The sequence below is a fragment of the Anoplopoma fimbria genome, chromosome 19 (assembly GCF_027596085.1).
Source record: "Anoplopoma fimbria isolate UVic2021 breed Golden Eagle Sablefish chromosome 19, Afim_UVic_2022, whole genome shotgun sequence".
Lineage (NCBI taxonomy): Eukaryota > Metazoa > Chordata > Actinopteri > Perciformes > Anoplopomatidae > Anoplopoma > Anoplopoma fimbria.
The window spans coordinates 3,506,428-3,516,434 of NC_072467.1; the positions used below are offsets into that span (position 1 = coordinate 3,506,428).

The window sequence follows — 10,007 nt, forward strand, 5'->3', positions numbered from 1 at the left end:
CACATCAGTGGGGACGCGATCTGACCAATCAGGAGCAAGTATCACCAAAGAGCGCTTGTTTTATAATTATGTCGTGCTTGCGTGTTCGGAGCTACGCACCCGTACGACCTATACGTGTCCTTTAACGCGGGGCTTTTTGAGTTATTACAGAATATTCAAACTAAACACACTACTAATTATCAACATGACGCTTTGCTATATCTGTATATTTTGTTTTTAACGCAGCCCTTTACAAGTGCACCGCCTTTTCGGGAGGTGCGAGTGTGAGAGAATAAACGCACCCAACGCGGGTTTAACCCCTAGTTCCTCCTAGAGTGTCTGGAAAATTCTCTGCCCTTCTTTAAGCGCTTGTCAGACGACACACAACGTGGACTGGAAGCAGCCCAGCAGAGAGCTCCTCACACTGTGTTTGGACAAGAACTGTGACCGGCTGCACGACGACAACACACAGGTCTCCTCACAGCTAGCTGGGAATCTGTACCGTGTGTTTAAGTTCGCTAGCATTCACGAGTAAGTAAGGCTAGCTCTTCTTCTTCTTCCCCACCCCCAAAAAAAGCTTTAGATTGCTAGCTAGCTTTGACGTGAGACTGGTTATCTCCTGCTGCAAACGTGGTGTCAGAAAGTATAGCTAGCTGTAGCCAAAAATGCATGTTCATTTGAATTGTGCTGCAGGAGGAACGAGAAGGAGGGCTGAGATCTGCTTCATGACGATGACTGCAGAGGAGCAGAGCAGTGAAGGACAACACACCATCCCGATGGAGGGAGACGACATCACACTGAAGAGGGACGGGGGGGTCTTAAAGGTGCGTGCTGGTGTTGTGGTTCTGTGTTGTGGTTCTGTGTTGTCATCCAGCTGGGGTTGGCAGGCTGCGTGTTGTTGACTCATTCGGATATGCTAATCTTAGCTGTTGTAAGAAAATCTAATGCACTGTCAATAAAAGCGGCCTATGGAAGCACACTGTTGACAGCACTATGTCTCCTGTTTCCTCCCATTGGTCAACTTCTGACCTGGTTGTCGAGAACAACCGTCTATGTTTCATAGGAAGTCTCTGGAGCCCTGGAGAGAGTCTAAATGCAAACACTATTCATGCTTATGGGGACATTTGATATTCACACACACACACATGCACACGTGGGGGGTTTTACAGCTCACGTTCATTCACAAAGGATTTGCAGCTTTACCTAATGCAAAGTACTAGACTGCAGTGTGGGTACACAGGACTCATCTGCATGTGCATCTGTTGCTGTGATGCAACAGATGCTGTTTTAAAAATCTGTTTTTAAAACTGTTTTAAAAAATCCTATACGTCTTTTTTTTTGAGAAAAATCATCTTGCTTTTCCAGCTGGTGAAAAGAGAAGGCACGGGCACAGAGCTGCCTATGACCGGTGACAAAGTGTTTGTGCATTACGTTGGCACACTTCTGGATGGTTCCCATTTCGACTCAAGCAGAGGCCGAGGAGAGAAGTTTTCCTTTGAGTTGGGCAAAGGTTGGTTTTTATATCTAACAGACGTTGTTCACCTGTAATAGCTGCACAGCAAGTCTTTAGAAATTCGTCTTCTCTTTGTTTAGGTCAAGTAATAAAGGCATGGGACGTCGGCGTAGCCACAATGAAAGTGGGGGAGCTGTGCCAGCTCATCTGTAAGCCAGAGTATGCTTATGGATCTGCAGGCAGTCCACCCAAGATACCCCCCAATGCAACACTTGTTTTTGAGGTAAGCCTCAGTGATATCAGGTAACAGATTATCGATTTTATGCTTTAAGCTGTATTCCCTGTTTTGTTTTTTTTGACAGATCGTACACCATGATCCTTTTATTGGTGTTAAAATATTAATTTACACATCTGCACACTTGCAGGTGGAACTGTTTGAATTTCGAGGCGAGGACATAACTGAAGAGGAGGATGGAGGAATCATCCGCCGCATTATCACTAAAGGGCAGGGATACTCCAAGCCTAATGAAGGCGCCACTGTTGACGGTAACACATCCAGACACAGCTATTTCTTGGCTAAAGTTTTGAATGTAGTGTTTATCAGTACATTTAATTTTAAGTTTGATTTATCCATATCCTTGCAAAGCCGAGTCAGTGTTTATTTTTAGGTTGGATCAGTTCTAGGTGGAGCCCAAATGTAAAAATGTAAATATCTTATAACTTATCCCCTTCTTAGCTGAAGACATATGGTTGCTACATAACAGCTACTTACCCGCGAATATCCTTCAAAAAAATGAGATTTTACTTTTTGCGATTATAATAATATTTATGTAATTTAATTTTTTACATTTCATTTTTAACAATAGAAATGGTAGTCTACTTTATTAACTTTCAACCAACACGTCAGACCAAAACTCTGTAAATATATGAGGATGTTTTTGCATATAGGTTTTTCTTCTTGTGATGATGGATTGCATTTTACGCCATTGATTGTCTTGCAAAAAGCGATTTGATAAGAAAAGGTAGGCTATTGTAGATAATGGTAGGCTGATAAAGAAATGCATAAAAGTTTGCACCTTTTTCAAATTTCACCTGTTATTTGATGCAATAATGATAAACCAAAAATGTAACTCCTGAGTATCTAACACTCACCCACTGTAGGCTTGGAACTTGTCTGTACAACATTTTTAGTTTCATCCTTCCTGGAGAGCAGGGGCTGGAATCGCCATGAATTTATATTGATTACAATAGATTAAACAAAACCAAAAAGTTTTTTTTAGTATGCACGATGTAGCATTGTGTCAGTTCTACTGTTCATCTCACAAGCACTGTGACGGAAGAGCATATTGTACTGCACACTTTCATTTTCATGAGTTATAAAATCCTTACTCAAATTAGCACAAACTGTTGTAGTGCCTTCAAACTGGACTTGTAGTTCATCTCCTCCATCCATCACTGCGGTTTGTGCAGCAACACGTAAAACAATGCATGTTCCTACTCCCAAACCTGGCAGGGTTGTATGTTAGGATTAAGACAGAGATAGTACATGAGTAATGTTTTGGCAGAAATGAGTGTTTATAACACAATGGCCTATAGATACGGACTGGAGAAGTGGATCATTTGAGGAATTTTGCTTCTTTTTACCTCACCACGGAAGCTTGCACCTACTGGATTGTATTTTAACTGTTGTGAATCAAACCTGCTAATAACAAACAACCACAGCATTAATCCATATCAGAAAAAAACTGCTGTTGCGTTAAATTCTAAAATCTTAAGTTCAAAACAAAGCCTATGCAGGTCTCAAATTTTACAGATTTGAACTTTATTCAACCAGCACTGATATTGATTAGCATTAAAATGACTAGATTGTGGGATTTCTTTACTGTTGATAAAGTTAGTTTTGCTGTAAAACATTTGCATTAACAAAGCAAAATATTTGGAGACTCCATTTTTATTACAAAACCTCTAACCCTAGCATTCTTTTCAACACCTTTCAGTAACTGTGGTGGGTACCTATGAGGGACTTGTTTTCGACGAGAGAGAATTGAAGTATGAAGTCGGAGATGGAGAGGGTCTTGGCTTGCCAGTTGGAGTGGAGAAAGCTATAATGGCTATGGAGCAGGAAGAGGAGGCCCTCTTCAATATTAAGCCTAAGTATGATCAGATAAACTAAATATGATCAGATAAACTGTGTTTGTAAGAGTGTTCCTTTATGTTTTCCTTTTTTCACATCAGTCATTTGTTTATCTACATCTCTCAAGCTTAATGTATAACAAGACCTGAACTTTGGCGAACAATCATTCAACCTACTCTAGAAAGTAGTATGTTTCTTTTGCAATGCTGTTTTAAACAGGTAACACTGGTATAAATGAGACAATTAATTGTAAGTGTTTTTTGATTTGTAGATATGGGTTTGGTAATGCAGGCAATGCCAAGTATAACATTCCTGGCGGAGCAACACTGCAATACAAAATCAAGCTGACAGCCTTTGAGAAGGTAAACCGATCTTATGAACACAACTTTGCTTTAGCGGACCCATTACATGTCATTTGTGTACAGCAACATTTTCCCCTCTAGGAAGTGATTCATGTGTTTTGTTTTATTTAGGCTAAGGACTCATGGGAGATGAACACGGTAGAGAAGCTGGAACAGAGCAACATTGTCAAAGACAAGGGAACTCAGTATTTTAAGGTGAACAGGAGGGTTTTACAATCGACACAGCTATAAAGATCATTTTTTAAGACAAACACTTTTTCATGTTTTCTAATGACTTTATTCCATATGCTTCAGGAGGGGAAATACAAGCAGGCGTCAGTGCAGTACAAAAGGATCGTGTCATGGCTGGAAAACGAATCTGGTTTGTCAGAGGAGGACGAGAAGAATGCGAAAGCTTTGCGGCTGGCAGCACAACTGAATTTGGCCATGTGCTTCCTTAAACTACAGGAGGCCAGTCAAGCCCTAGAGAGTTGTAACAAGGTATTTATTAGCTGTTGTTGACGCATTTTAACAATTTGTGGACAATTAATTCAGTATTTAGCAGACTTGTTGGAGTTTATTATTTTATGTCGAGTATAGTATGTAAACTTTTTTTTTTTTTTTTTTTTTTTTTTTTTTTGGTAGACTGCTTTATGTTAAGTACTGTAACATTTCTCTGTTCATAATTATAGGCTCTGGAGTTGGATGCATGTAATGAGAAGGCTTTGTTCCGAAGGGGAGAGGCACTGTTTGGTATGAAGGAGTTTGACAGGGCAAGAGATGACTTCCAGCAGGTTGTTCAACTGTATCCTGCCAACAAGGCTGCCAAGACCCAGGTATAACGCAGTGTGTCCTAAAGGATGACTCCTTTCAAACTGGGCCTTATTTTCCTAGATTTTCCCATCATGACGAGTTTGTTTCGAATCCCGGAGCATGTTGTTCTCGTAGAAGTACTTAATTATATCAGGTGTCTGCTCAATTTGTAGGTCAACTGTTGCTGCTGCGTTAATTTGCTCATTGTGTAACTACCGGTCTTAATTACTTCCTTGTTGGATGCTCCTTTTGCTTTGTATTGCGACGCCTATGTTAACAGGTTAGAGCAGCCACGGCTCGGCTGCGGCACCTCCAGAGATTCAGGGTGCTGCTTATTGTTTACGACTTGACGTCCGTGGTTCTCAGGAATAATAAGAAGCAGAAATGATCTTTTGAGAGTCCTATTGATACATTTTCAATTACATTTTTTTTACAGTGTCTTTGTCTAGAGAATATGTAACACACATTTCTTTTTTTATTTTGCAACTGAACACTTTTCTTAACCTTTTTCTGTCAAAAATAAATATAACTGTAGATTGCAGTGAAATAAAACATTTTATTATTGATGGCCGTTACCAAAGGCAAACTCACTGAAAAAGCAAAAGTTTAGCAAACTAGCAGTCACACTCAGGTAGAGGTAGGCAGTGTGGCCTACCTCTACCTGTGTGTGGCATAACAGTCCAAGATTAAAATATTTATATTATCCTTTAGTGCATGTCTAATTGATCATAAAATAGTGATATATCTGGCTGAAGTCCAGTAAAAATCTAAAAACATTCATTATATTGCATCTTTTGACTGTGCCATCAATGAATATATAGTTGTCTGACCTCTTTTTCATTATATTCTGCTAGGTGAGCCATTGTCAGAAACGTATCAAGGAGCAGCATGAGAAGGACAAACGCATCTACGCCAACATGTTCCAGAAATTTGCAGATAGGGATTCAAAGGTGAGGGATTGTGTTTTCTCAAACAGCCACAAGGGGGAGGGATAAGCACATGTTTAGATTTTCAGCGAGTTTGACAGAAAAGTGAAAGAAAATAACGCATCCTTTTTTTTTTTTTCCTCTTCATGAACAGAAAGAAGCAGAGAATGTGAAGAGTGAGGGCAAGGCGAGTGGAGAAGATGGGATGGAAGTTGAGAACGGAGAAAAGGAAGTTGCGAGCGAAGAAAAGGCGTAGATGAAGAAGTGACTGTTATGGTTCATCTGTGCTTCAGACTTTTGTAACTTCAGCCATTTGTGTTTCAGGTGTGACTGTTTGTGTGTGTGTGTGTGTGTGTGTGTACGAGTGTGTGAGATTGAGCATGTCAATGGGAGCACTGACTTTAGGAGCGTCCTTGCCTGCTTTCTTTGTCCCCGGGGTTTTAGCTGTGGCGGCCACCCAAGCTGATGGCACCATGGGACGTGGACTTAATAAGTCAATCGTGTGCAACAACAACCCCACCCCTAAACCCTCTCCACCCACAGCTTTGAACTGTGCATGTGTTTTCACAGCGTTTCGGGTAGGATAAAAGTGCATCCTAGTGTTAAGTGCAGAATTTCACCCGTCAAGGGCTAGACCATTCACCTTGCACTACCCCTGTCGTCTACCCCTCATGTTTTAATGCTATCCATCCGACACTCCTCATGGGCCTACTGATCAATTCCTGGAGTCGTGATTGTTGTATGCATAGATATGTGTCTGAATGTTGGAGTGACTGAGTCCCAAAGTACGTATGTAGCAGCACTGTGGATAGGTGGAGTAATAAGACTTTAGCCTGGAATAGCTGTCAAACTTCGAGCTTCTTTCTCAATCTAAAGATGACGCTCCTCTATAACCCCTAGGTTACAGGACTGTTTTCCTTTACTTTGGAAATATTGACTTTGTACTTTTCTTATTATTTTTTTTTCCAGTGTTGTGCTTGTGACTTCTTTTGTTGTTCTCAAAATGATGAATACAACCAATTACTTAACTGGAATACGTGCATTTTAAAGCAGCTACAAGGTAGATGAATTAGCCTCTCCTGGACAAACTTAAGTAATAAAACAGTTAGTCTTAGTCTTAATTTACTGTAAAAAAAAGTACATGTATGAACGTTTGCTTGTACAGACCATCGGAATCAGGCTGTTGAAGACGGTACGCCAGAATAAGAATATGTGAGCCCTGCTCATTATCAGTCAACAGCACCTGTAGAGTGCACCAGAAGCTGAATTGGGGGCTAATTTATAACTGGTCTGTGGGTCGTGTGTTGAGGTTATCGTTGTCTTTTGGAAGGGTCACTGCTTCGTCTGCCCTGACAGAAGGAAATAATAAACAATAGCTACAATTTGATAGTGTGTGATATTCTTGACTTCACATTTGTTTTTACAAAGTTTCCATGCTTTCTTTTTTTTTTTTTTTTCATGTCCTGTCTTGAACTTGTTAAATATAATAAGGAATCTGCTCACAGTTGGTATTTCACAGGAGCAATTAATTCAGACTAATCTTTACACCATAATATGGAACATATAATATATATTGATTTTAAGCACTTAGATAATGAGAACACAGTTTTTATTTAAATTGACATTTGAAAGCCCAGTTTTAGCTTTAGATGTGAATTCATTGCATAAGCTCTGACTGAAATTGAAAATGACTCATACTTAGCTTTAAAAATAATTTGTACTCGTCATTTAAGACATTTTGGTTAGATTGAAAGCTTAAGCAATTAGTTGATTGATTTGTTGACCAACAAAAAGTTAATCAGTAAAAATTGCAATTAAACTATTTAAAGCAGAACTTCAAGGTGAAAAAAATTGAATATCCTTGATTGTTGCACTGTTCAGACAAAGTAAAGGCATTGAACAAACAAATTGAGAAAATGTGAAAATCATTGTTAGAGACCGAACTAAATAGCTGTTCTTTCAAGCTGCATAAGATAAACTAAAAATTATTTCCACTGTCCATAAAATTTGATTAAATTGCATCAGCATGTAAGCATCTCTATTTTGAGGCTTTTGTCTATTTTGAAAAAGTCCCTAGTGTAAAATGTGTTTTTGCATTGTATTAATAATTGACCCAGTGTGTTCCTGCAGCAGTCAGGAGGTTAGAGTCTTCTTTCCGAGGACAGACTGATCTGATATGATCTGATCCTCCAGCCTTTCACACGGACATCGGTGTCAGTTTACGGATGTGCTCTCTCAGCATCCTTGTTCTTTACAGGTGGATGTATCTGAAGGCTGGATGTTTGATTTATTATGAGAGTATTTTATTTTGGTGCGTCTTTGTTATGTGAAAATTCATGCTGTTCCTATGGTCTTGGACAGTCCAGAAATCCTATTAAACATTGACATCTGTCAATGTGCTAAAAATAAAATTTGTAATTTCATCAAGTATAAAGTCTGGATCTGCTCCAAAGACGATGAATGGGAGAGATTTTATAGATGACAGTGAGAGTATGCAGGGGAAATATCTTTATTATATGGGTATATTTTTTTATTTCAAATCTGAGAAAACTGCAATAGAATAAAGCTAATTTAGGTAAAAAGAAAAAAAACTAAACAAACATCTGTGGGTCCCCAAAATCAGTCTCAGACATCAAAAGTTTGAGACTTACTTCTCTAATTTCTAGCTTTGAATGAGAATTGCTCATGTGGATTAAACTTTCAAAGGCCATGGAAATTACATATAAGAATTATTAATTTGGGTGGCGTTCCCCTTTATTGGTTGGTAAATCTTAGAGCGAGTGCTGTCAAACTAGCTACAAAAAGAGTGAGTGAGGATGGGGAGCTCAGTTTACCATCTGTTGCATTGCACACACACACACACACACACACACACACACACACACACACACACACACACACACACACACACACACAGTATAACATCAGGGTGTCACCATGGATGGAGACGGAAACAGTGAGAATAGTCAGGTTGGTGTCTGCCTACGAGAGAGAAGTAAAAACTCATGAAAACTCTCCGGGCTTCTAACCTTTTACTCAAGTTTTCAAAAATTTTTAGCTACCTAGCAGAATTTCAGGAGCAGGACAACACCTAAATCGTGTCACTTCCTGCATATCAATAAATACCCACCTAACCCACTTCTTCTGTTCCGCCTGCATATTCAGCGCCAAAACCCAGTTCACGCCACAGCGCCTCGAGCTACCTAACTTAACAATATATGAGCAATATGATCCATTCATCTCACTATCACCATTGAAAGGCAATCTATTCGGACGAATTCAAGACGACCACATCCATAGTTTCAGCTAATCCATGGCCAAAAAGACAGCCAGAAGAGTAAGTCTAGCAAGCCTTAACATCTCATGCTCACCTCCTTCAACATAAAAAAAAGGACAAGGCAATTGATGGACGGACCATCAACGTCGCCTCACTTCTTCTACTCCATTGCCTCCGAAAATAATTCCAATCTCCTGCCATCAACCTGACCATACTGGTCTCCCTAACATTACACTGTCACAGCATCACCCTGCTCCAGCAAGGTCTGCAGACGGCCGTAGCCACCTTTAAAGACGCTAAAAGATAAAGGAATTCCTTTTTATCAGATCAGAAAACAAATCACCAGTTCTCCTCCGGGTGACGTCATCACTCAGACCCCAAAAACATGGCGCGACATCAGCACACCTGTTAAAGGGACAATTCCCCCCATGTCCTCGAGCTCTGAAGACAGTAGTGATTGGCCTTCTGATTCTTTCACAGAACACGTTCCTTGGAGTTGATACATGTTAAACTGGCAGCAACCTCATGGTCTGTAAAGTGCAGCCAATGCAAAAGTGCTTTAAAACTGCTTTATCTCTACTGGCCACCTCTGGTTGCAAAAGATGTCAGATTAAGAAAATGACCCTTCTTCTCATTTGATCTATTACCTCAGTAAACATCATAAACTCAAGTTTACGGTCTTAATCGCTGGTTTCACAACTTCTCCTATTCAGCATGATGTTCATTTAGTAGATTAGGAGCCCATTTAGAGTACAATAAACTATATAGCAGGATATGCTTCAGGGTGTGGTTACCTTGCGGTTGACAGGTCACTAGCAGGGCCTTCAAATCTGCAATCCACTAACCAAAGGACTACACCCACTTCTTATACACAGTCTGATGTTAATGCAACAAACCTTTCAAGTTTTGTTACTCTTAGCAAATATGGCCACAGCATCTCTATGACGCTTGATACAATACATCCATCCATCCATCTTCCATAACCGCTTATCCAGTTAAGGGTCGCGGGGGTGCTGGAGCCGATCCCAGCTGTCAATGGGCGAAGGCAGGGTACACCCTGGACAGGTCGCCAGTCTGTCACAGG

General features: G+C 40.1%; 1 protein-coding gene across 1 annotated transcript; it reads left to right on the forward strand.

Annotated features, from left to right (window-relative positions):
• Window positions 1-326: 326 nt before the first annotated feature.
• fkbp4 (FKBP prolyl isomerase 4) lies at window positions 327-7,020 on the forward strand. The gene is made up of 12 exons (XM_054619713.1): window positions 327-510; window positions 673-803; window positions 1,345-1,489; window positions 1,573-1,715; window positions 1,858-1,978; window positions 3,430-3,586; window positions 3,838-3,928; window positions 4,040-4,123; window positions 4,223-4,408; window positions 4,600-4,743; window positions 5,575-5,670; window positions 5,801-7,020. Exons 2-12 carry the CDS (start codon window positions 705-707, stop codon window positions 5,900-5,902), a joined length of 1,368 nt encoding a protein of 455 aa, XP_054475688.1. The 5' UTR covers window positions 327-510; window positions 673-704; the 3' UTR covers window positions 5,903-7,020.
• Window positions 7,021-10,007: the final 2,987 nt, after the last annotated feature.

Bases quoted from the DNA above. Each gene is read 5' to 3' on its own strand.
- fkbp4 (XM_054619713.1), top strand. From the start codon at position 705: ATGACGATGACTGCAGAGGAGCAGAGCAGTGAAGGACAACACACCATC. The intron at 804-1,344 runs GTGCGTGCTGGT...TTGCTTTTCCAG, and splicing joins GGGACGGGGGGGTCTTAAAG to CTGGTGAAAAGAGAAGGCAC. The intron at 1,716-1,857 runs GTAAGCCTCAGT...GCACACTTGCAG, and splicing joins ATGCAACACTTGTTTTTGAG to GTGGAACTGTTTGAATTTCG.